This window comes from Schistocerca americana, chromosome 2 (assembly GCF_021461395.2).
Source record: "Schistocerca americana isolate TAMUIC-IGC-003095 chromosome 2, iqSchAmer2.1, whole genome shotgun sequence".
Lineage (NCBI taxonomy): Eukaryota > Metazoa > Arthropoda > Insecta > Orthoptera > Acrididae > Schistocerca > Schistocerca americana.
In genome coordinates, this window is record NC_060120.1 from 552,725,410 (window position 1) to 552,752,967 (window position 27,558).

A 27,558-nucleotide genomic window follows, 5' to 3' on the forward strand; every position below is an offset into this window, starting at 1 on the left:
TACCTACAACATTGCTGAAGTTGGCACTTTGTCAGACAGGAATCCAAGGAATTTTGCAGAGTGAGAAGTACGTGACAGATGAAATATTAGCATTTCTGCAAGCTAAGTCAGTGGAATGTGTGGTGCCATATGCACTCAACTGTGCGGACAATGTACTTGACGAGTACAACTGGTGATGAAATGTGCTTAACAAGTGAAAGTGATATTAAAACAAATATTGAGACATGTAATTCATCTGCCTTGTCGGACAGGGAGCCACAAATCCCATCTATAGTGAAATGTAGTAAAGGACAATCATTTTCAGCATAATTATGTATATGGTAGATCATCCATGGCATACTTAAAAGCAAGTTCATAAGATTTCAAATAACTCCACAGTAATGTGACTGTGTAGTGCATAAAATTTTCACTGCCAATGTTCTGATTTAAATACCAAACCCCTCCGCAGTGCCTCATGAAAGGAAGGCATGTGACACTGTTAATGATGATCCATCCATTGGATGGGGTCGTCAAGTCTGGGGGCCCCTTGGTGCTCTCCCTTCCCTCTCTTCTATCATCATCATCATCATCGTGTAACACAAACATTAGACTTCACACACACACACACACACACACACACACATACACACACACAATCACTCAATACATACACATAATATTACAAATACTGTGATGGAGCATATCACAAATAAATAAACTAAACTAGATACAATTTACAACATATATGTTGACAGTGACCTATTACATTATGCACATCAAACTGCATGTGACATCGAGCACAGTGGCTCCAGGGAAGCAGTGGACGTTTGCATAACTGCAAACAGTGCCACAGAATTGGAAGATGGAAGAAACGAAATTTCAAATAAAGTGTCACCTTGACAATGCACAACAAACTGCACAATCGGCCCAAAAATTTGTAGATGAGATAAACAAACTTATCCCATCATTCAGTAAGGAATTTGTTTCCAACTCTGACCAATTGGGTTTTGAAGAGGAAACACATATGAAAGGAACCCTAGAAATTAGAGGTACCATGAGAGTTGTATCACGATCAACTAACATCAATTCTTTAACACATTTGTATATAATTATGCTGACTGTTCATCTAAATGGTAAATTGGCTGGAAAGTTATTTACTGTGCTGCAAATAGTTGGAGTTACTTTGCCCACTATGATTCTTTCCCAAGTGAGTGATCTTGCAAGGACAATAGGGAATATTTATGTCACAGCAAGCAACAGTGGAAAAATGGGCAAAAGAGAACTACGACTATGGTATCAGCACTGCTTCTGGCCAATAGCTCATTAAAACAACTTGCTTTTGCTTTATTTCTTGTCTGCATAAAAATATCATACTACTGTAGAGTAAACTATCCCTCCTGCAAAATGTGTGACATTGCAACTCATACCATCTGGAACCACTGGACATATTAAGCCTCCGGATGTTTGTTTTCTCTGTGCCTATAAAACACCAAATGCAGTTATGCCTTCAAGGACAGCCAGTTTCACGATAAGCTCCACGACAGACTGTTTTGCATTTGGTTGCATGGCATTACATTCAATCAGTTCTCATCACCTCATTACACTAATAGGATTATATATGCATTTTTTAACAGTGGATACCTAGCTGAACATCCCAGAGGGTTTGTAACTCCCAAGGAATTTGCTTTCATTCTTGATGGAGCTAACCTTTGTGATCACCGTGGCACGCCAATTTTTATTCAGTGTTCATGGTGCAAGTTAATGGTTTGTTTTGAACATTTCTTGAATGTCGACTATGTCCATTTTGTAAAGTGTAATACATACATCCCATAGAAGGTTGATCTCTGCACCTCGAGACACTCATTTCCTGTCACCCTTCTGATGCACATGCTGTGTTATTAGCAGCTAAAATTTTTCCTATAGTAACTGTTAACACAACACTTTCAAATGAGCCTTACTAAAGAATTAACTAGTGAACTAGCACTCAAGGGGTTCCTTGTGAGACCACCGGCATAATTTCATCGAATTCATGAATTCTCAGAATGACAGGATGTCATAAGGGAATTTCAAACTATCACCTGGCCACTGTTTTCTTGCAGAATGATCTGAATTAAGTACTTTCAGGACACAAGGAACAAGAAAGGTCTCCATCAATTAGTGGGTAGCTACTGAAATTGCATCCTTCAATATTGTTCCGAATGTATTTATTTCAACTGTTCTATCAACAATACAGTGAAGGTTCAGCATTTCTACATCTACATCTGCATCTGCATGGATACTCTGCAAATCACATTTAAGTGCCTGGCAGAGGGTTCATTGAACCACCTTCACAATTCTCTATTATTCCAATCTCGTATAGCGCATGGAAAGAATGAACACCTATATCTTTCCGTACGAGCTCTGATTTCCCTTATTTTATTGTGGTGATTGTTTCTCCCTATGTAGATCAGTGTCAACAAAATATTTTTGCATTTGGAGAAGAAAGCTGGTGATTGGAATTTTGTGAGAAGATTCCGTTGCAACAAAAAACGCCTTTCTTTTGATGATGTCCAGCCCAAATCCTGTATCATTTCTGTGACACTCTCTCCCATATTTCATGTGAATACAAAACATGCTGCCTTTCTTTGAACTTTTCAATGTACTCCATCAGTCCTATCAGGTAAGGATCCCAAACTGTGCAGCAGTATTCTAAAAGAGAACAGACAAGTGTAGTGTAGGCAGTCTCCTTAGTAGGTCTGTTACATTTTCTAAATGTCCTGCCAATAAAACGCAGTCTTTGGTTAGCCTTCCCCACAACATTTCCTATGTGTTTGTTCTAGTTTAAGTTGTTTGTAGCTGTAATACCTAGGCATTTAGTTGAATTTACGGCTTTTAGATTAGACTGATTTATCATGTGACCAAAGTTTAAGGAGTTCCTTTTAGCTCTCATCTGGATGATCTCACACTTTTCATCATTTAGGGTCAACTGCCACTTTTCGCACCATTCAGATATCTTTTCTAAATCGTTTTGCAGTTTGTTTTGATCTTCTGATGACTTTATAAGTCAATAAATGACAGTGTCATCTGCAAACAACCGAAGACGGCTGCTCAGATTGTCTCCCAAATCATTTATATAGATAAGGAACAGCAAAGGGCCTATAACACTACCTTGGGGAATGCCAGAAATCATTTCTGTTTCACTCAATGACTTTCCTTTCATTAATACGAACTGTGACTTCTCTGATAGGAAATCACAAATCCAACCATATAACTGAGATGATATTCCATAAGCACGCATTTCACTACGAGCCTCTTGTGTGGTACAGTGTCAAAAGCCTTCCGGAAATCCAGAAATACGGAATCGATCTGAAATCCCTTGTCAATAACACTCAACACTTCATGTGAATAAAGAGCTAGTTGTGTTTCACAGGAATGATGTTTTCTAAACCCATGTTGACTGTGTGTCAATAGACCATTTTCTTCGAGGTAATTCATAATGTTCGAACACAATATATGTCCCAAAATCCTGCTGCATATTGATGTTAACGATATGGGCCTGTAATTTAGTGGATCACTCCTACTACCTTTCTGAATATTGGTGTAACCTGTGCAACTTTCCAGTCTTTGGGTACAGATCTTTCGTCAAGCAAATGATTGTATATAATTGTTAAGTATGGAGCTAATGCATCAGTATACTCTGAAAGGAACCTAATTGGTATACAGTCTGGACCAGAAGACAAGCTTTTATTAATTGACTTAAGTTGCTTCACTACTTCGAGGATATTTACTCCTACGTTACTCATGTTGGCAGCTGTTCTCGATTTGAATTCTGGTATATTTACTTCGTATTCTTTTGTGAAGGCATTTTGGAAGGCTGTGTTTAGTAACTCTGCTTTGGCAGCACTATCTTTGATAGTATCTCCATTACTATTGTGCAGAGAAGGCATTGATTGTTTCTTGCCACTAACATACTTCACATACGATCAGAATCTCTCTGGATTTTCTGCCAGGTTTTGAGACAAAGTTTCGTTGTGGAAACTGTTATAAGCATCTAGCATTGAAGTCTGTGCTAAATTTCGAACTTCTGTAAAATATCGCCAATCTTGGTGATTTTGCATCTGTTTAAATTTGGCATGTTTGTTTCATTGTTTCTGCAGCAGTGTTATAACCCGTTTTGTGTACCAAGCAGGATCAGCTCCGTTGTTTGTTAATACATTTGGTATAAATCTCTCAATTGCTGCCGATACTATTTCTTTGAATCTAAACCACATCTGGTCTACACTTATATTATTAATTTGAAATGAATGGAGACTGTCTCTCAGGAAGTCGTCAAGTGAAATTTTAACCTTTTTTTTTTTTTCCCCAATGGGTATATTTTTCGTTATGTTTTGAGGATTTTGGGATTAAATATTCAATCTCGCCATGACAACCCTGTGTTCACTAATCCCTGAATTGGTTTTGATTCTCGTTATTAACTCAGGACTATTTGATGAGGTCAAGTGTGTTTTCACAACCGTTTACTATTTGCGTGGGCTCATGAACTAACTGCTCGAAATAATTTTCAGAGAATGCGTTTAGCACAATTTCGGATGATATTTTATGCATACCTCCGGAATTAAACATGTATTTTTGCCAACATATCAAGGGTAAATTAAAGTCACCAGCAACTATTATCATATGAGTCAGGTACGTGATTGAAATCAAACTCAAGTTTTCTTTGAACCTTTCAGCAACTGTATCATCTGAACTGGAAGGTCAGTAAAAGGGTCCAATTATTATTTTATTCCGGTTGCCAACAATGACCTCTGCCCATACTAACTCACAGGAAGTATCTACTTCAATTTCGCAACAAGTTAAACTACTTCTAACAGCAACAAGCATGCCACTGCCAACCATGTTTAGCCTGTCCTTTCAGAACAGTGTTAGGTTCTTCGCAAAAATTTTGGCTGAGCTTATATCCGGTTTTAGTCAGCTTTCAGTACCTATAACGATTTGAGCATCAGCGCTTTCTTTTAGTGCTTGGAGCTCTGGTACTCTCCCATCATAGCTCCAACAATTTAAATTGTTATACAAATGGTTCCTGTATTTATGTTCTTCCTGTGTCCAGCCTGCACCCTTTGTGACTGAAGCCCTTCTTGTGTTTTCCCCGAGACCCTCTAACCTAAAAAACCACCCAGTCCATGCGACACAGCCCCTTCTACCCATATAGCTGCCTCCTGCACATAGTGGACACCTGACCTATTCAATAGCACCCGAAACCCAACCACCCTGCAGCCTACATGGTCGCAGAACCGCCTGAGCCTCTGATTCAGACTCTCCACTCGGCTCTGTACCAGAGGTCTGCAATTGATCCTGTCCACTATGCTGCAAATGGTCAGCTCTGCTTTCATCTTGCAAGCAAGACTGGCACCCTTTACCACTTCTGTTAGCCGCTCAAAACCAGAGAGAATCTCTTCTGACCCAAAGTGACACACATCATTGGTACTGACATGAGCAACCACCTGCATATGGCTGCACTCTGTGCTCTTCATGGCCTCCAGGAGGACCCTTTCCACATCTGGAATGAGTCCATCTGGTATGCACACGGAGTGTACATTGGTTTTCTTACCCTTCTTGTCAGCCAAGTCCCTAAGGGGACCCATAACGCGCCTAACACTGGAGCTCCCAACTACCAATAATCCCACCCTCTGTGATTGCCCGGATCTTGCAGACTGAGTGGTTTCCTCTGAAACAGGACAGGCGACAGCATCTGGCTCAGCGACAGTGTCAGCCACAGACAGCAGCTGGAACCTGTTTGTCAGACAAACTGGGGAGGCCTTATGTGTGGCCACCTGGGAAGTCTTTCACCGCCTGCTTCGCACCGGGGTGACCCCCCACTCGACCACAGGTGAGGGGTCAGCCTCAGTGCGAGTAGTAGCTGGGTTGGCCACCGGTGAGGACCGGTCGGAGCACTCAGACGTGCTGGACATCTGTTGGATCCCCAAGTCCGGCCCACAACAGTGGCGCCCATCCATTGCAGCCTCAAGCTGTGTAACCAAAGCCATCACATCCTGAAGCTGAGAGCGAAGTGTTACTAACTCGGCTTGCAGCATCTGCACATAACAATCACAGTCCCTGTCCATACTAAAGACGGTGGAAAACTAATCTATGCAGATAAACGGACTATTGGCACATGCTGCGCAACTCTACTCTTGACCCTGACGAAAACGCAGGAACTGTGTCTAATAATACACAGATATTCAAAAACGTAACTACTGAAGCATTCAGGTGAAACTAAATAATTCTCCCCTGATTAGGAACTTGTAATATGTCACAAAATCAGTTTACTTTCCGACGCAAATGAAAATGCGAGAACTGTGGCTATTAGATATTAAATTTACATGTAGAAACTCAAGAAACTAAACTATTAAAGCACACAGACGATATAACAAAATTCATTCCTTTCATTTGATTATTGATGTTGCCCGACAATATCAGGATCCAACCAACGAGTTTCATCCTGTCAACATGGTTTCTAGTGATATATGTAAGTAAATAACAGTAATCACATTTTGACATTCTACTCACCAGAAAAAGAGGAGAGAATAAAGCTGCTAAGAACACAAAGTTGAAGTTCAGGAACCCATTAACAAAGTAAAATGAAAATGGCTCTGTGCCATACAAATTGGGTCCATGATTTGTAAATATATTGTAGTGAACAATGTTGTATGGAGCAATAACAAGTCGACCAAAATATGAAGAGTCTGTTTTCACCATTGGAAGCTGTTTAAAACAAAAAATCAGTATTAAAATTAAGCATTGTGAATTGCAATTTATTCAGATCATAATATAAATTTGCTAATAATGCAATTAGGGTACAGGAGTAATATAAAAATGAGTATTAGGATACAGGTGTTATATAAAAATGAGTAACATAATTAATTAATATAAAATTATATTAATGGGATAAATCAGCATTTTAAACTGAATAATACAGTTCTCTTCTTTTTCCCATTTTTATTTTGTACAGCAGTATTTACACAACGGTGATGATAAGTGACATCCTGATTAAATTACCCATTTACAGTTCATCCTCAATGAACTCTTCCCACTGAGCAGTGTCAGTTCTATAGCAAAAATATTATGTAGATGCTATTTTGTTGTTGTTGTTTTTTTAAATTTGTTGTAGATTTTCATTCCCTTATATTGTGGTGCCTGAGCATATAATCTGGATCAGTTAACACTAAGCATAAAGTGATCTTAATTTCTTTTATTAAGTGAGTGATCAAAATGTTCTTCCTTTAATAATTATGAGTTACAGTCTTAAAAGATGATGGGCTCGTAAACATAGAGGACGGTTAAAAGCCCCTGATTTTTAAATGAAGGGTGACATGGTTCCCTCCACCACACAAATTTCTAATGACATATTTTTTTCTGGAATTACCTAGGCACATAATGCTCCACTCAAAAACAACCCCATATCTTATTACTGACTGTAAGTAGCTATGATATAGTCTCTTTGTTATGTCTACAGCAACAAGCAGATGTATGGTAAATAAATTTTCCATTATATCACATCTCATATAACACTTACCACAACACACTTATTTTACCATCAGTAAGAAATGCATTTGATGTTTCACTGTCTTTAACACTGAGATAATAATGAAACAAATGTATACATTAAATTTAAATACTCCTTCAAAGAATCAAGTCATCAATGGCTCATTTTTTTAGGAACAATATATTGTTTCACTTGGATTTCATAAAAAATTAAAGGTCAAAACAAAATTATATGATTAAAGCCTATAATTAATAATAAATGAAGTACTGCCCGACATTTCAACACTAACATCTTTCACTATTTAAAAATATTTATGTAGTCAATTATGGATTGAATTTTATTGCCCAATTAGAGTGTATTGAGATGCGAGAAAATGAAACAGATCATGAACTCCTAGACATTAAATCTATTTAACAGTTTTAATACCATGGATAATGATGTACATTCAGACGTAAGAGCTGTCAACAAGAAACCAGATGCTATGTGGCACGTTGTGCACTTAACAAAAAGCAGTACAATTTCCAATTTAGATTTGAAATCTGATGCAAGGATTGGAGTGTAAATAGTATGGCAGTGAAGAAAGCATACACCAAGTCTCACAAGTTCATGAAATATGATCACATCAGACACAGCCGTTCAATTTAGTTAACCATTCAGCCTATGTAAATCCATGGGGTTCATTACAGAAGGAAAAAAAAGTATAATTTGAAAGTGTCCTAAATCAACTATCATATAACTGAAATATAGATGTGACATAATAATTTGATGAATGCAAAAAATCTTTCATGTGTGTTTAATGGTTTGAGGAGGAGTTGGGTGGAAGAGACCAAACAGCGAGGCATTATTCTCATAGGATTAGGGAAGGACGAGTAAGGAAGACAGCCATGACCTTTCAAAGGAACCATCCTGACATTTGCCTGAAGAGATTTAGGGAAATCACAGAAAACCTAAATCAGTATGGCTGGGAATTGAACCGCTGTCCTCCTGTATGCGAGTCCATTGTGCTAACCACTGTGCCACCTCACTCGGTGTTTAAAGAGGAATGGGACATAGCACTGATAGAGTTTGAGGATGGGATGCAAATAAATTCACAAAACAACTTCTTAAGAAAATGCTATACAAAAACAGAGCAGATGGTGCAGTGGTAAGACATTCAGGTGGATGGCAGTTCAAATCCTCATCTGGCTATTCAGGCTTAGGTTTTCTGTGGTGTCACTACATGGCTTATAGCAAGTGCCAGGGAGGTTCCTTTTGAAGAGTACATGGCTAATTTTCTTTTCCACCTGACACTGTGTGCCACCTATTATGATCTCACTGTTGAAAGCACGTTAAACCCAAATCTATCTTTCTTCCTTCCTAAACAAAACTATATTGCTTATGTAACTAATTTAACACCTCGTGAGGTGATTATTATGAGTTCGGAACCATACAGAAATAACTCACTGACAAGATAACGTGGAATGCAGTGTGTATGCCAGAGAACAGTTGTACTGGTTTACCATCAGTGCCAATACAACAACAACTTCCCCATCTATCAGACAGCTGAGCCATTTCAAACAGCAATGTTGACAGATCACAGTCAAAATGTGTGGAAATCTGATATAACCTGGTGTGTGTGTGTGTGTGTGTGTGTGTGTGTGTACAGTCTTCAAATTTGTAACCACATTCAACAATGGCCTCTATTTTCTTGAGATCTTCCCTCAAACCTCTGTCCCTATAAAACCAACTAAATGCAAGTATATCTCCACATCAACAGTTGCACCCCTTTCATAATGTGTTGAATCTGCTTCAGCACCAAGTTTCTCAATACCTACAATAATAAATGCTTTTACACTTTCCTCTCCCATAAGTGCACCACTAACTTTGGTCATAAAAAAATCTCCCAGATAGTTCTCCTCCTCTCTTACAGCTCTTACAGCAGCAAAGTTCCTACTTTCAAACCAAACAGTCACCTCGTCTTCTCCCTTCCACCTATACTAGTCTTTCTCTGAAATCAGTCACAACCATCAAATATAAAAGAATATCCACCCAGGGAAATTTATGATGGAATGATGACATGAATCTAGTTGTGAGAGATACACATAGAAGGTTTGGATTCACTAGACGAATCCTGAGGAAGTGTAGATGTAGAGTTAATACATCAACACAGATCTTTTATAAAATTATGACATATTTTTGAATACATTTTGATGGCCTAGTGTTCTTGCCATGTTGAACTGATGGAAAGGATAGGTATTGTTTACAAAATAGTTGCATGATTCAGCACTTATCAGTCTAATCAACAAACGATTGCACAGTATTTCTTCCTCCAACATAAATATCACTTATTGTTAATTACAAGAAAATCAGAACAAAATGGGCTATATCATGGCAACCATTCTTCCTGTGCAGGAGCTGCAAATGAGAAAAAGGAGCAGGAGGAGGTGACTCTGGTTTTATATGTTCTCAATGCTACAAAACATACAACCAACTGCAAAGCTCCCACTGTAAGATTTTGGATGAAATCGAATAACCCCCCCCCCCCCTCCACCACCACCAACAACAACAACAACTTCATCACTTTTGCCATTCTAAAAAAAAATCCTTAATCACATGTCTAGTATGTGCTGTAAATGTAAATGATGTTGATGAGTGCTTATTATGTGGAGGATGAGCAAAAGGTATTAAAACTAAGAGCAGCATACAACAGTAAAACAGCAACAGGTAGGCTACAGGTACAATGTCTTGGCATAATCAAAGTATTACCATATTCAACTACTTACGTTGTCTTCCAAGTATATGAGGTCACATTTTAACAGACGATACTTCTGTAAATTCCTGTAGTATGAACTGTACACTGAATCCTCTCTTCCCAGGCAAGTGAGACACATTCATCCAGCAGTGGATTGGGAGTAGTACAGTATGTCTGCTATCTCACTGAATGTGATAGCTGTATATAGCCTATTATTATGATCAGGTCACCACTTCCCCACCTCCCACCCATATTCCCCTTCTGTCTGTGTCTAGCATATAGAGTGTGGTCAGATATGACATTGTTTTCCAAAACATTTGTGTGTCATTTAATTAAGGTGGAATGTGGGAAACGGCACTGTATTCATCTAAACATCACATGCAGGCTGATCACCACACTGACTTCGATCAATAAACTGCGAGGTGGATTCAACCCGTGGGCGGCGCACTTCCCCGTATCCCAGAAACAAGCACTTTAACATGCTTGGCTATCCGAACGGGTCTTGCTAGTACAATATAAATGATAAATATGTTTTTGAATCATAAAGGTTTGATTAATTTATATCAAATTAGGGCATTGTCCAATTAGTGCTTAAATACACTGAAGCCCAAATGACTATTGGAGGAGGACAACCAAGGTACACCAAGCTCCAGCTCAGTTTATAGAATGAGGAAGTTAGTCAATGGATCTGCATTAAATTTCATCAGAAAAGTTGGGGAAGCAATGAAATCTACTCAACTTAATAAGAATTCTCTTGTTTGTCACTGAACACCTAGCTTTATTTCCAGTGTACACTTCGGTTGATTTAGTACATAGACACAACTATACTGTGGAGTGGCAAATACTGAAAATGACACTGGTTTTATTCCTACAGCAGTATAAATACCCGACTGGACAGCTTAGCCCATTTAAAGTGCCACCTCTGTGATACAGGGAGGTGAGCCTGCCCTGGATCGTATCTCCCTCGTAGATTACCGATGAGAGCTGGTGAACTAGCTTGTACATGATGTTTAGATGGTTTTACACATCTAGTTATATAAATACCACCTCAGACACACACTACAAAAAAAATTAGAAAACATTCTCACACTTCAACATAGATTACTACAGACATAGACGGATGGAAAATATGTGTGGTGCAGGGAGCGAGTGGTGGTGTCAGGCAGAGCATCCAACCACCATCTACCACAAACATAGCTTGAAACCATAATGTCAAAGCCGACCTAACAGAAGATACAAGAAAAGGTGAAGAAGAATAAGAATAAGAGGAGGAGGAGGAGGAGGAAGAAGTAGTACAGCAGGATATATGAAATATGATGTTTTTGTGTAAGTTCATTATACCTGTGTTGCCCGCAAGGCTAGCCGCGCAGTCTAATGCATTGCTTCCCAAGCGAGCAGGTGTGCTGATCCCTGGCACGAATTCACCTGGCGGATTAGTGTTGAGGTCTGGTGTGCCGGCCAGTCTGTGGATGGTTTTTAGGGAAGTTTTCCATCTACCTTGACGAATGTGGGCTGGTTCTCCTTATCCTGCCTCAGTTACACTGTTGTTGTTGTTGTGGTCTTCAGTCCTGAGACTGGTTTGATGCAGCTCTCCATGCTACTCTGTCCTGCGCAAGCTTCTTCATCTCCCAGTACCTACTGCAACCTACATCCTTCTGAATCTGCTTAGTGTATTCATCTCTTGGTCTCCCTCTACCATTTTTACCCTCCACGCTGCCCTCCAATGCTAACTTTGTGATCCCTTGATGCCTCAAAACATGTCCTACCAACCGATCCCTTCTTCTAGTCAAGTTGTGCCACAAACTTCTCTTCTCCCCAATCCTACTCAATACCTCCTCATTAGTTACGTGATCTACCCACCTTATCTTCAGCATTCTTCTGTAGCACCACATTTCGAAAGCTTCTATTCTCTTCTTGTCCAAACTAGTTATCGTCCATGTTTCACTTCCATACATGGCTACACTCCATACAAATACTTTCAGAAACGACTTCCTGACGCTTAAAACTATACTCGATGTTAACAAATTTCTCTTCTTGAGAAACGCTTTCCTTGCCATTGACAGTCTACATTTTATATCCTCTCTACTTCGACCATCATCAGTTATTTTGCTCCCTAAATAGCAAAACTCCTTTACTACTTTAAGTGTCTCATTTCCTAATCTAATTCCCTCAGCATCACCTGACTTAATTTGACTACATTCCATTATCCTCGTTTTGCTTTTGTTGATGTTCATCTTATATCCTCCTTTCAAGACACTGTCCATTCCGTTCAACTGCTCTTCCAAGTCCTTTGCTGTCTCTGATAGAATTACAATGTCATCCGTGAACCTCAAAGTTTTTATTTCTTCTCCGTGGATTTTAATACCTACTCCGAATTTTTCTTTTGTTTCCTTTACTGCTTGCTCAATATACAGATTGAATAACAACTCCATTCCCAACCACTGCTTTCCTTTCATGCCCCTCGACTCTTATAACTGCCATCTGGTTTCTGTACAAATTGTAAATAGCCTTTCGCTCCCTGTATTTTACCCCTGCCACCTTCAGAATTTGAAAGAGAGTATTCCAGTTGACATTGTCAAAAGCTTTCTCTAAGTCCACAAATGCTAGAACCGTAGGTTTGCCTTTTCTTAATCTTTCTTCTAAGATAAGTCGCAAGGTTAGTATTGCCTCACGTGTTCCAACATTTCTACGGAATCCAAACTGATCTTCCCCGAAGTCCGCTTCCACCAGTTTTTCCATTCGTCTGTAAAGAATTCGCGTTAGTATTTTGCAGCTGTGACTTATTAAACTGATAGTTCGGTAATATTCACATCTGTCAACACCTGCTTTCTTTGGGATTGGAATTATTATATTCTTCTTGAAGTCTGAGGATATTTCGCCTGTCTCATACATCGTGCTCACCAGATAGTAGAGTTTTGTCATGACTGGCTCTCCCGAGGCCATCAGTAGTTCTAATGGAATGTTGTCTACTCCCGGGGCCTTGTTTCGACTCAGGTCTTTCAGTGCTCTGTCAAACTCTTCACACAGTATCTTATCTCCCATTTCGTCTTCATCTACATCCTCTTCCAGTTCTATAATATTGTCCTCAAGTACATCGCCCTTGTATAAACCCTCTATATACTCCTTCCACCTTTCTGCCTTCCCTTCTTTGCTTAGAACTGGGTTGCCATCTGGGCTCTTGATGTTCATAAAAGCGGTTCTCTTCTCTCCAAAGGTCTCTTTGATTTTCCTGTAGGCAGTATCTATCTTACCCCTAGTGAGACAAGCCTCTACATCCTTACATTTGTCCTCTAGCCATCCCTGCTTAGCCATTTTGCACTTCCTGTCGATATCATTTTTGAGATGTTTGTATTCCTTTTTGCCAACTTCATTTACTGCATTTTTATATTTTCTCCTTTCATCAATTAAATTCAATATTTCTTCTGTTACCCAAGGATTTCTATTAGCCCTCGTCTTTTTACCTACTTGATCGTCTGCTGCCTTCACTACTTCATCCCTCAGAGCTACCCATTCTTCTTCTCCTGTATTTCTTTCCCCCATTCCTGTCAATTGTTCCCTTATGCTCTCCCTGAAACTCTCTACAACCTCTGGTCCTTTCAGTTCATCCAGGTCCCATCTCCTTAAATTCCCGCCTTTTTGCAGTTTTTCAGTTTCAATCTGCAGTTCATAACCAATAGATTGTGGTCAGAATCCACATCTGCCCCAGGAAATGTCTTACAACTTAAAACCTGGTTCCTAAATCTCTGTCTTACCACTATATAATCTATCTGATACCTTTTAGTATCTCCAGGATTCTTCCAGGTATACAACCTTCTTTTATGATTCTTGAACCAAGTGTTAGCTATGATTAAGTTTTGCTCTGTGCAAAATTCTACAAGGCGGCTTCCTCTTTCATTCCTTCCCCCCAATCCATATTCACCTACTATGTTTCCTTCTCTCCCTTTTCCTACTGACGAATTCCAGTCACCCATGACTATTACATTTTCGTCTCCCTTCACTACCTGAATAATTTCTTTTATCTCGTCATACATTTCAGCTATTTCTTCATCATCTGCAGAGCTAGTTGGCATATAAACTTGTACTACTGTAGTAGGCATGGGCTTTGTGTCTATCTTGGCCACAATAATGCGTTCACTATGCTGTTTGTAGTAGCTAACCCGCACTCCTATTTTTTTATTCATTATTAAACCTACTCCTGCATTACCCCTATTTGATTTTGTATTTATAACCCTGTAATCACCTGGCCAAAAGTCTTGTTCCTCCTGCCACCGAACTTCACTAATTCCCACTATATCTAACTTTAACCTATCCATTTCCCTTTTTAAATTTTCTAACCTACCTGCCCGATTAAGGGATCTGACATTCCACGCTCCGATCTGTAGAACGCCAGTTTTCTTTCTCCTGATAACGACGTCCTCTTGAGTAGTCCCCGCCCGGAGATCCGAATGGGGGACTATTTTACCTCCGGAATATTTTACCCAAGAGGACGCCATCATCATTTAATCATACAGTAAAGCTGCATGTCCTCGGGAAAAATTACGGCTGTAGTTTCCCCTTGCTTTCAGCCATTCGCAGTACCAGCACAGCAAGGCCGTTTTGGTTAATGTTACAAGGCCAGATCAGTCAATCATCCAGACTGTTGCCCCTGCAACTACTGAAAAGGGTGCTGCTCCTCTTCAGGAACCACATGTTTGTCTGGCGTCTCAACAGATACCCCTCCGTTGTGGTTGCACCTACGGTACGGCCATCTGTATCGCTGAGGCACGCAAGCCTCCCCACAAACGGCAAGGTCCATGGTTCATGGGGGGTCAGTTACACTATGTCGGCAATTGCTGCACAAACACTGTTTCCACGTATGCGTACACCACATTTATTCTAGCACGCAAAAATTTTGGGTTAAACTTATCTGCTAAGAGACGTTCCCCATGCAGCAGAGGGGGGGCGTCCACTGGGGGCCGAACCGCACAATAACCCTGAGTTCGGTGTGGGGCGGTGGTGGTATGAGTGGACTGCTGTGATCTGTTGTGGGGTTGTGAACCACTGAGGGTGGGATGAAGCCTCTCTGTTGTTTCTAGGTCCCCGGTTTAATATATACATGCATACTTATGTTCCCCTACATATAAACATTAACATGAGAAAAAATTTACTATGGAAACAATGAGTGTGAAAATATAATAATAATAATAATAATAATAATAATAATAATAATAATAATAATTCATGACATTGCAATGACAATATCAGTAAAATAAAGGTGTTTGGCAAAACACAAAGAGGTCGCCGACAGAAAACGGGGCAGATATTGAAAGGTAACTGATGATCTTTTTTTTCTCTCTCAAAGGCATTAATAGTCATCTGGTCTATATTTTTGTGAACTAAAGAGCAATAACTAGTACACTATTTTTGAAGTGGCTTCCTTGACACAGAGATGACAATTCGTTTCATAGTGTACAAAATAATGTCCTGACTGACTCATCATTGTCCTGCACCAAACCGTTACGGCTAGAAACTTGATAAATGGAGAGGGTCTTAATCTTATACTGTTAAGTGTCATTTAAGAACGGATTTTTCGAGATTCCATTCTCAAGGAATGAAACAGGGGACAAAAGGGTTTTGAAAATATGTCACTATTAAGGCAATTTGAAGCTAGACCTATGAAAATTGGTCTTTGGTTTCTCAATCAGAAATAAAGAAATACATGTTTCAGTACTTTTGACAGTATTATGAAAAGGATAGCTGCTTCTTACCATATAGTGGAGATGATGAGTCGCAGGTTGGCACAACAAAAAGACTGGCAGAAAATAAGCTTTCAGCCAACAATGCCTTCATCCAAAGATAGATCATACATACACACACACTCAATGCAAACAGAACACACACACACATGACCGCAGTCTCTGGCTATTGAAGCCACACTCAGTAATTTTGGAAATTTAACCCCTATGGGGATGAAGTAGTGGGTGAAAACTCGTTCTTAAAGAAATACTAAAGTGTTTTCAAAGCTACATCTAAGAAAATTGGTACTTGACTTCACAGTTACAAATAAAAAACAGCTTATTGCAAATTCAGCCCCTCTGGGGGTGATATTTGGGATGAAAGTTTTTATGGAAATATTTCATTATGCAATCATTTTTTAAGCTAAACCTATGAAAATTTGTATTTGGCTACTCTGTTTGAAAAAAAATGCATTTCACTATTTTTGGACATTTATCCTTTTAGGGGATGAAATAGGGGTGATATGTATTATGAAAATATTTCATTATGAAAGCATTTTTAAAACTGAATCTAAGAAAATTTATATCTAGCTTCTCGGCTAGGAATTAAAATAAAGTGGAAGGAGGTGTATACCTCTGGAAACAACAGCTTTAACCAAGTATCAGAAATGGAAGGTGCAATGAGAAAGTTTCCTCCCCGTGGTGGTAATACCGCCGAAGCTGGGCATTCGGATCCGGGGGCCCAGCATCATTGCGCAACAGACCAGTCGGAGGGTCCTAGGATCCCTAACGCTAAACATAGGAACAGACATCAAACGTTCATAGGAACACTGAACGTGAACTCAATGCTGAGAACAGGTAAACAAAAAGAACTGACAAAACTAATGGATGAACACAAACTAAAAGTTCTGGCTATACAAGAAACAAGATACCCAGATGAGGATACAGTACAGGCAGACCAGTACAGGATTTATAAAGGGAAACCAGCACAGATAGTAAAGAATACAAAAGGTCTTCGGGTATATGGCACAGCATTTGTGATACGTAACTCATTTTCTACTAAGGTACTAGAATTTAAATCTAAATCACCAAGAATATCATTGATAACATTCAGAAATAAAAATAAAAAGTACACACTTATAAATGCCCATGCACCAATAAATAAAGACAACCAACAAAATCCAGAGAAAGTGCAGACATTTTGGGAGGAACTGGAAGAAACAATAGGGAAGATCCCTGAGCAACACACTACAATTCTGTTAGGAGACTTTAATGCACAAATTGGAAGAAACGAATTATCAAAAAGCACAGGGAGGTTTACAGCACACACTAAAACTAACATGAATGGCCAGAGATTAGTAGAGTTTTGTGAGAAATTCAAATTGAACATTATGACAACTAAATTCCAGAAGAATCCCAAAAAACAAACAACATGGAAATCACCGAACAAATTACTTGGCGAGTTCCAGATTGATCACGTGGCAATAAGTTATGATAATTCAAGGGACATTCAAGATGTACAGGTGGTGAAAGGGGCCAACTTTGATTCTGACCATTATCTGACCAAAATTAAGATGAAATTAACACCAGAAAGAAGTCACAAGAGTGACGAAACAAAAATAGCCAAATACAGAGTACAGGACTTAATGCTCAATCAGCAAGTCTTAGAAGACTACAAGGAAAAGACAGATAAAATCAAAAGTCACAAATGGGAAGAAATTGCAACCTCAATACGAGACGCAGCAGAACAAACAATTTTACTAACCAAAAAGAAAAAGCATCCCTGGTGGAATGAGGTCTGTGAGAAAGCACTACAGAAAAGAGCCAGAACTTGGGAGAAATACAACTCAACCAAAAGGCCAACTGACTGGGAGCAGTTCAAAACGCAAAGACGTGAAACGACGAAAATCATTAAAAGTGAACGAAGGAAATATGACACACAACAAATACAGAAAATACAAGATGAATTTTCTAAGAATAATACACGCAATTTCTTTCAAACATTCAGAACTACAATAACAAGATATAAACCACCGACACTCTGCTTCAAAGATGAAAAAGGAAATCTGATCGCCAGCGTGGAACAAAATTGCCAACACCTAGCGAACTACTTTGAAACGCTGCTAAGCTGCAAAAGACCTGATGAAACCTTGACATTTGAGAAGCCTAAGAATAAGCTACCAGACTCTGAACCACCTAATAAAGAAGAAATTAAAGAGATATTGAAAGGATTGAAAAACAATAAAGCATCTGGTAAAGATTCGTTAGTCGCGGAACTACTGAAATACGCAGGAGAAAACTTAATAAATAATTTCGAGGCGCTGTTTGAAGAGATTTGGAATACAGAGAAGATTCCGGAGGAATGGAAGACAGCATTGATTCATCCGTTACATAAGAAGGGTGCCAAGACAAATGCAAATAACTACAGAGGTATCTCATTGTTATCAGTGGCCTATAAGATCCTATCCAAGGCACTACAAAACAGGATTGAAAATCAGGTAGAGAAAGAACTGGGTGAATATCAGGCTGGGTTTAGAAAAGGAAGATCATGCAGTGAACAGATATTCAGTCTACTCTCCATAATACAACTTCGCGCACGCACATCGAAAAATCTAGTAATTACATTCATAGACTTCAAAAAAGCATATGATTCTATTGATAGACCAACTCTGATTAACACATTAGAAGAATTTGGGATTGATGATAAAAGCAGAAGTCTAATCCAGGAAACCCTTACGGGAACAAAATCGCAAGTGAAGTTTTTGGGTAGATTGTCACAGCCGTTTGTAATTGGAACAGGTGTTAGACAAGGGGATGGGCTCTCCCCGCTGTTGTTTAACATTGTCCTTGAAAAAGTGGTCAGGGAATGGAGAAAGAAGATGGCAGAAGCTGGAGTGAAAAATGGGATAACGTTAGGAAGAAATAAAACAAAAATTGAATGTCTGGCATTTGCTGATGACATGGCAATATTGGCAGATGACATCGAAACAGCAAAGATTCAGATAGAAATGCTGCATGAGATCGCTGAGAAGACAGGTCTACAAATATCGTATGAAAAGACAGAACTGATGATACAGGACAAAACAGACCCAACACAGACATTGCAAACTAAATATGGAATAAATTTAAGTATCTAGGGGAATGGATTACACCGACAGGGTTACCAAATGTTTCACTACAGGAAAGAGCAATAAAGATGGAAACGGCATACCAGCTATGCCGAAATGTATACAATAAAAAGTCGATCTCCATCAATGCCAAGCTCAGGCACTACAATGCGGTAATAAAACCAGAAAGTTTGTATGCGATTGAATGCATCCCACTGAACAGAAAACGTCTGTTGGAGAAATTGGAAATAAAAGAGAGAAAAATACTGAGAAAGATCTTAGGACCTAAAAAGGATGGACAGGATTATAAATTGCGATCCAATAAAGAGTTATACGAGAAAATTGAAAAACTGACAACATCCTTTAAAAAGAGAAGACTGAGTTTCTATGGGCATGTCAAAAGAATGGCACCAGAAAGAACGGCAAAGAAAATCCTGGAATACATGGAAAGCAGAAAGACACAAATTAACTGGCTGAAAGAAGTAAAAGAAGACATTGCAGAAATGAACATTATACCAGAGACAGTTTACAACAGAATGGAATATAGGAATGCCATCAACAAAATACAGGGATTCAAAGACCGAACGCAATCAAAGAAGACGGGAACAACCTGGTCGCAAGAACGTAAAGAAGCCCACTCAGAAAAAATGAAGAAGTACTGGGAAGAACGCAAGAAAAAGCACAAGAAATGACTGATGCTTAGCGTAGTCCAAAGTTGACTGTAACGAATAATAATAATAATAATAAAATATAAATCCACCTACAATTAATGAGGTCTACAGAGCTTTGAAAGAACTCAAAAACTACAAAGCAAGTGGAGAAGATCAAACGTTTGCTGAACTTTGGAAATATGCAGCAGAACCAGTAAAGATAGCATTACACCAATGCATAGTAAAAATCTGGAATGAAGAGAAATTACCAGAAAATTGGACTACTGCTATAATACATCCATTACATAAGAAAGGAGAAAAATCAAATCCAGACAACTATAGAGGAATTTCCCTTTTGGACTGCACGTATAAGATCATGTCAAGAATACTATATAACCGCTGTAAAGATCAATTAGAACTGGAACTGGGAGAATATCAAGGAGGATTTAGATCCTGGAGAAGCTGCCCATAACAGATAATCACCTTGAAGTTAGTTATGGATGTCTACAAAAGAAGGCAAAAACAACTAGTCATAACCTTTGTAGATTTCAAAAAGGCGTATGATTGCATCCATAGATCTTCAATGATGAAAATATTAAGGAATTTTGGACTTCATCCTAAATTAATAAAAATGATACAGTTAACCTTAACAAACACCAAATCCAAAGTAAAATTTAGAGGAGAAATATCTGAACCATTTACGATTAAAACAGGGTTGAGACGGGGAGATTGTTTATCACCATTGCTATTCAATTGTGCTCTTGAATATGTAATGAGAGAATGGTACAAGGAAAATCCTATGAATAGTAAAATTGGAACTAAGAAAGATAAAATAAATCTAAATTGCTTGGGATTTGCTGATGACCTAGCATTACTAGCTAATAATATTCAGGAAGCCACGAAACAAATAACAAGCTTACAAAATATAGCACAAAAATTAGGACTCCAGATATCATTTGAAAAGACTGAAATAATGGTAACGGATCCACTTGTAATAGATCACATCACAGTGAACAAAAGGGAAATTAAAATAGTGAAACAATTTAAATACCTGGGTGAAATTATAACACATAAATTGGACGAGAAACCTGCATGGTGAGCAAGAACTAATAAAATGATAAAAGCTCAAAAACTAACATGGTCTACGTACAATAAAAAATGTCTATCAATTAAAACAAAATTAAAACATTACAAGACGGTGGTTCAACCAGAGGTTACATACGGAAGTGAAACTCTTTTTAAAGTCACCCAGAAAAACAGAATTGACAAAATTTTAAAAGTAGAGAGAAGAATTGCTAGAACATGCATAAATAAGAAATATCAAAAAGCTGGGCAATGGCGGATAGTTCCAAATGAAGTGGTATACAGAGAACTGGAGCCCATCACTGATACTATACGAAAGAAAAGGATCTCTTTTTGTGGTCACATTCTGAGGACACCAGAAACCAGATCATCAAGGAAAATTATTGAGGACACCAGAAACCAGATCATCAAGGAAAATTATTGAGAAACTCTGGAATTTGAAACAACAAGGAGGATGGCTTAAGGAAATAAGAGAGGATATGGAAGAACTGGAAATAACTCTGGATGATTTGCAGAACAAAACGCCAAATTTAAAGAAGTTGAGGGACACAGAAATAAGATTTAAACCAAAAATTGACAAACGACATACAATGAAAAGGGTATTTACAGATAAGCAACGACGAAAAGCATCGGAACGAATGAAGAGATACTGGGCCACTCGGAAGGGGAAAATACCAAAGAAGAGGACCAGAAATGATTGACTGAAGTGGTCCAATGAGGCCGTAAAAGCAGAAGAAGAAGAAGAAGAAGAAGAAGAATAAACACTTGTTCCAGTATTTCTGGAAATTCAATCCCTAAAGGGGCAAAACATAGAAAGGAAGTTTTTATGCAAATATTTCATTATGAAAGCATTTCTAAAACCAAATCTCTGAAAATTTGCATTTGGCTTCTCAATTAAGGGGGAAAAAATATGTTTTTCATTATTTTTTGGAAATTCAATCACTAAGGGGGTGAAATAGGGAACAAAAATTTTTGTTATAATATTTTGTTACGAGTATATTAAAACATTTGTAAAGCAAAATCTATGAATATTGGTATGGGACTTCTAAGGAAATATTTGTTACAGGATGACAGTTTCTATGGAAATACCAGTGACAAGAAGTCAAAAGGCACGATTAGCAAAGACCTCTGACTTCAGCTAACAGAGTTGCTTTCTGGTCAAAAGTACATTCAGAAAATACCATGCTTCTATGGGCATAATTAGTGCGAAAAGTTTTGAAGATGTTGCAGTTTGTGAACAACATAAAAATTTGTTAAAGGTAAACATAAAAATCTGTGTAGATCAAACAATCTGCATGCGGAAAGAAACTGGCACTAGTCTAGTGCTCCCATAAAGATTTTGAACATGCTTTCTTTACAGTCAAACATCTGGTCAGGCTCAATCACTAGTTACAAGGTATCATTAGAGACTCCTAAAACTAATAGTCTAAGTAAAAATTCATTCTATTGACTTCCTCCAAAAAAATATTTGCTCTAAAGAGTTCTCTTGTGTGTATCAACTTCTAGAAAAAGCAATTAAAGTGCAAGTGTTTACAATGTAGAAATGTTTGATTTTAAATGACAGAGAATGGAATAAGTAGTAGTTACATAATTAATATTTACCAAAATAACTGCAACGGATATTCCACTCCACTGTATGAATTTGATGACATCTTTTCGCCGGAAAACAATGTCCAGTGCAATGGGAACACTACAGAAAAATTGGTCAAATCACCATTCTCCCTTGTTGAAGCTCATTATAGGAAATAATTACATATATAAACACATACTTCATATTCTGAAATAATAACAATAGCAGCAACAGTAAGAACATTAACAGAAAAATGACAATAATAGTATTAAACAACAACAATATACTAATACATAAGTAGCACACCCTGTTGTTAGTGCTTTATACTCACCCTAGCAGCCCTGCAAATGGCCAGCTTATAAATGAGGAGATTGCTGTAGCAAAAATGGCTAGTTCATACTTCCTTTGATACCATGCACCAAGAGAGACCATAGTCATATACCTGAAATGCAAAGAACATATAAATCACCAAAAAATGACGTCTGCTCATCATATAGTCATAGTTTATGGCCCTTATACAATTTAGTTTTGGAGTAAGGCACAGCTTAGAGCCAGGCCAAAATATTAGGCATAATGGCTGCTGCCACAGTTATGTATCGCAAAACTCTATTTAAATTTCGAGTAATGCATTTCTTTCACATGGGGGCGGATTCTTCTGTGAATGGCTCAATGTTTATGCTCCATACACTACGAATGTGACAAACTGATTCCACATTCATTTCACTGCCTGCCGGTGGGATATCCTCTTACCACTAGGCAGGGATACAATGAGATTGATGATGGATCAGAGCTGTAACACAGATATCCCCACTGAAACGCACATAGGAGGTGATACCTGAACTGTTACATCAGTCATCTGTCCATTGAATGATGGTAACAGGGGGGGGGGGGGGGGGGCGGGGGGGGAGGGGGGGGGGGAGGGGGGGGGAGGTATAGATGGGGCTTCCTCAGAGGACACCATTAACACGACCTTCATCTGCATCTGAGTTTTAAAATATATGACCAGTCATTCCAATTCAGAGTTCGATGCTGGGTGAAAAGGGACACTGGTCAGGTCATCATGCCATTTTTTGGCAAAACTGGCAGAACTCAGATGTCAAAAAGTGAGTCCCACTGTTGGACACTATCGTTCACAGCGTGTCCTCTATTGCAAAGATATTGGACAGGGACCGGACTGTTGCAGCGGTAGCTGTGGAAGTCACTCTGGCCATAAGAGGAAAATCAGAGAGGGCATCTACTACCAGATGTCACACTGTGCCTTTAAATTGTCTGATTAACTCAAAGTGTACCCACTCCCGTGGATGTACTGGCTTGAACCATGGCAAAAAACCCTGCACTAGATCACACTGATTTTGCATACGTGTATCAGAACTGTACAGCTCATTCAGTCTGCACATCTATCCCCGGCCAGTAAACATGACACATTTTCATGACCTTCATACAACTCATTCCTGATTGCCTGCAATGCAGGAGGTGGATGATATGGGGTCAGCACCCAGGTGATGTTACGATTTTGCACACTGCATCCCCATAGCCATCAACAGGATGCCATCAATGGCATTAAGGTGGTGTCAGAAGGAGAAGTAAATTCTCAAAGTGGAGTCCGAGCACTTGACAATACACTCAAAGCCAACCCTGCTGAACTGACATCATCACCTCTGAAGAAGGAGGCCCACTCATCTAGCCTTCATGACATCATCATAAGCTGTGACTGTAAACCTGGCAAGAGAATGCATTACATGTCCATTTATCGAAAAGTAAGCAGTCTTCTACTTACTGAAATAGTGGTCCACTGGGAGCCCTGATAAGGTGAGACTGTGAAGTATGTTGTGATGATAACTGCTGAGAAACAATGCCTAACTCTGAAGCCACTGTTCTCTCAAGGAGTTTCAACTCTGGACCAAACATGGTGATTGGCAGACTATGATCAGTTAGTAAATGGAAATTGCTGCCATACAGAAATATATGGAACTCTCTTTTACCCTACACATTATGGTCAAGGCTTCTTTCTCGATAAGAGAATAATTTTTCTTTTCCCACTGAAGATAAAGTTTATGGCATAAGTCCTATAAACAGTTCTGTCCCATCAGTGTCTAGATGGGACAGCATGTCATCAATGCCAAACACTGACATGTCTGCGGCTAACATAACACTTCTTCCAGATTCAATGCATTATTTCAAGGTAGCAAATGCTCTCTAATAGGCGTTAGGCTATACAAATTTAATCCTTTTATGTGAAAGATTTCGTGAGGGGCAAATGAGGACCATTCTGGGTATGCATTTTCTGTAATAATTTATTTTCCAGGTAGAGTTTGTAGTTCTTAAAGATTCCAGAAAGTAGACTTTAATTTGTTTATACAGTTGTGAGCCCTGAGCTTATCAAACAAAGAATGTAAATTGACAAGCTGTTGCCCCCTCGTAGCTTTACTCACAGTTAAAAGTAGACTTTAATTTGTTTATACAGTTGTGAGCCCTGAGCTTATCAAACAAAGAATGTAAATTGACAAGCTGTTGCCCCCTCGTAGCTTTACTCACAGTTAAGTAGTTAACATGCACAAGCACACAATGCAAGAGTCATTCTAAACACCATCAGAAAATTGTGGGCACACTTGCAATGTTAAGTGGCAGTGAATTGTAAAAATACAACCCAAAAGGCATGTTTATCAGATATAGAGCAGAATGCCAGTTTTTAAAAAAAGTAGTAAACACTTGAAAAATTTGCCAGCAGTTTGTTCAGGAGCCCTTGAAATGGCCCCAGATGGAGACTGCTCTTTGAGTACATGACAGATGAATCCACTAAGTGGTGCTCAAAGTAAAATTCAAACAGGTGCAGAACATTTTCACAAATGGTAAAATCTGGGATACAGTGATGTGCGACTTCTCCTGGAAGTTTCAAGCTGATGAATTCCAGAACAGAAAATCCAACATAAGCAATATACAAATAGTCCCAGATGTATCCAAAATGAAATACAACTCCACAATAAGGTAATCAACACAATACTATAATTGTGTATACCAGAGTGCTTCATGTACATTATGTGAAGTGGTTTCCCTAGCTGTAGAGCATACTTATTTAAAGCAGCCAAGAAATTAAAGGTTTCTCTCATCTTAGATATAGCTCCTGGCGACTCTACTGGTGTGGCTCAAGGCCCATCATCCACCCCTACTGAGATGACTAATCAATTTCACCTCCATATCACTGCACACTGGTGGGATATACTCATCACTACTTGGCAACTATATGCAACTCACACTTGCATCTTTACTTCCCATTTCTTCAACTATATTTAACCTTCCTGTGGAGAGAGTCAGTTCTTCTTAAGACTATTTATTTATCAGTTTATTTACAAGTTGCATACACTTTCCAATTTTGCTTCTTTGCACTGCCTCCACACTCTTATATTTGGTCACTAAGCTAACATGTTTTTTGGGTCATTCATGCCTCTTCCTCCTCTGATTTCACCATGCCTACAGGGGCTGCATGATCTTAATTTTCCCTCACTAAATCACATTCCTCTTCTATTGACACAGAACTGTTATTGAATTTGGTTGATTTAATGGTTACTGATTGGTTGAATTTGCACTTCAGCTGATTATTTAATATACCTTTTTCTCAAACATCTGTTCTTTTATTGAGCTGAAACTTACAGTGAAAATAAGATAGTAATTACTATAAAGTTTTAGAAGGAACAATAAAGTATAAACTTTTATTAGAGAAAAGTTGAAGAATAATCAATCCTAAAATACCAAAAAAATCTTCATTACTCTTTCTAAGCAATGAGGTGTACCTATGCAGAATACACTGAAAAAGCATTTTTTAAGACAATATAGTTTTGGGGAAAGAATATTGTTCTCTCAAACACTTCAATGCATTCGGCTCTAGCCAATTTTACAATATTGTGGTTAGCATGTTGCATCCTTTTTAGGAGTGTCATAGAGAGATGGAAAAATAAAAGCAAATTTACTACTTCTAACTAACAGAACACATGGAGGTCATGCAGTAACATAATAATGGAAAAAACACAAGCAATTGTAAGAGTGAATACCACAATTCCCTGTACAGTTGAGGTGTCAAACAGTTAATATGCATTTGCAGTTGTGTTGAATGGAATGGATGAAAGAAACACAGGAGAGGGGAGGGGAAGGTACGTATGAAGGAGTGGGAGGGAAAGGGCTAGGGGTGTAAAGGAAGAGAGGCACCAAGGGAAAGAGATAAAAATGTAACACCAGTAAAGTCATTCCAGTGCAGCAAAGGATGTCATATGCATTTAACAATGAAACAGACAGTGTTTGTTAGGCAATGAGGGAGGCAAGAGGATAAGAAGAGCTGTAAAGAGAAAGAGGGAGCACATAGAAGAACAGTGGGGATGTAGATAAATAGGTGGGAGAATGAAACTTAAGTAAATTATTGAGGAGCAGCTGGTGGGTGAAGGGATGAGGAGGGCAGGCACAGAATAAGGGGTTGGAGGTGGCTCTGTAGCAGGGGATAGTGAAGATTGTGGGGTCAAAGTATGTGCTGTTTGGGTAATTCCCCCAGTTGCATACTGAAGGAAAATCTTCATCCATTGTTCTGCTGGTGGCACTCCACCTCTTCTCTCCTCTGGGTCTTTATCGCAATCCATTCAACATTTTCTTTGTTGAAACAATATAGAGTTGTATAACCCTCTTCAGGTGGACATTGACATGGTCTGTGGCATTTTTCATGGCATATACATGCTGCTCGTTGAGCTATATTTGCACTTAGCAAATGTGTGTGCACCACTGACCAGTCTTCACATTTTGGAAACTATAGCTACCAGAATGTAATCAGAGCTTCTCTTTATTCATACAATTTATCTCATGCTGAAGCCAGAGTTCAAGATGAAGGAAAAGCTTCTTTCTCCCTCTTGGTTCATATTTTATTCATGAATTCTAAAGCTTAAGCTTTGAAATTTGAAGGAAAAGCATTTGCTTCACTTTGTTCACATGGCCTGTTGGTCAGTTGGTTGGTTGGTTAGTTTAAAAGAGAGGGGGAGGGACCAATCTGCTACGTCATCAGTCCCTCGTTCTGATTAAAATAATTCCACAAGAGTGGGAGTAAAATAAGCAAGACTTAGAAAACAAAGCTGGAAGAAAGAAGAAATCTGGAAGAATGACAGAAAGGCAACAAACACTAAAATGGACAACATCAGACAAGAAAACCACAGAGTGATGCAAGAAACA

At 38.7% G+C, this 27,558-nt stretch overlaps 1 protein-coding gene across 4 annotated transcripts in view; it reads right to left on the reverse strand.

Moving 5' to 3' along the window:
• LOC124594865 (alpha-1,2-mannosyltransferase ALG9) overlaps positions 1–27,558 on the reverse strand; it is a 154,312-nt gene that overhangs the window by 94,918 nt on the left and 31,836 nt on the right. For all 4 annotated transcript variants that reach the window (XR_006978161.1, XR_006978162.1, XM_047133333.1 and 1 more), the window contains exons 5-7: positions 22,688–22,798; positions 22,389–22,476; positions 6,526–6,720 (exon numbers count right to left, since the gene is read on the reverse strand). Coding sequence is in view for 2 of the 4 variants with exons in the window: in XM_047133333.1 (XP_046989289.1) it covers positions 6,526–6,720; positions 22,389–22,476; positions 22,688–22,798 (394 nt within the window). In the remaining 2 variants the exon portion in view is untranslated. The remainder of the gene's footprint in view (positions 1–6,525; positions 6,721–22,388; positions 22,477–22,687; positions 22,799–27,558) is intronic.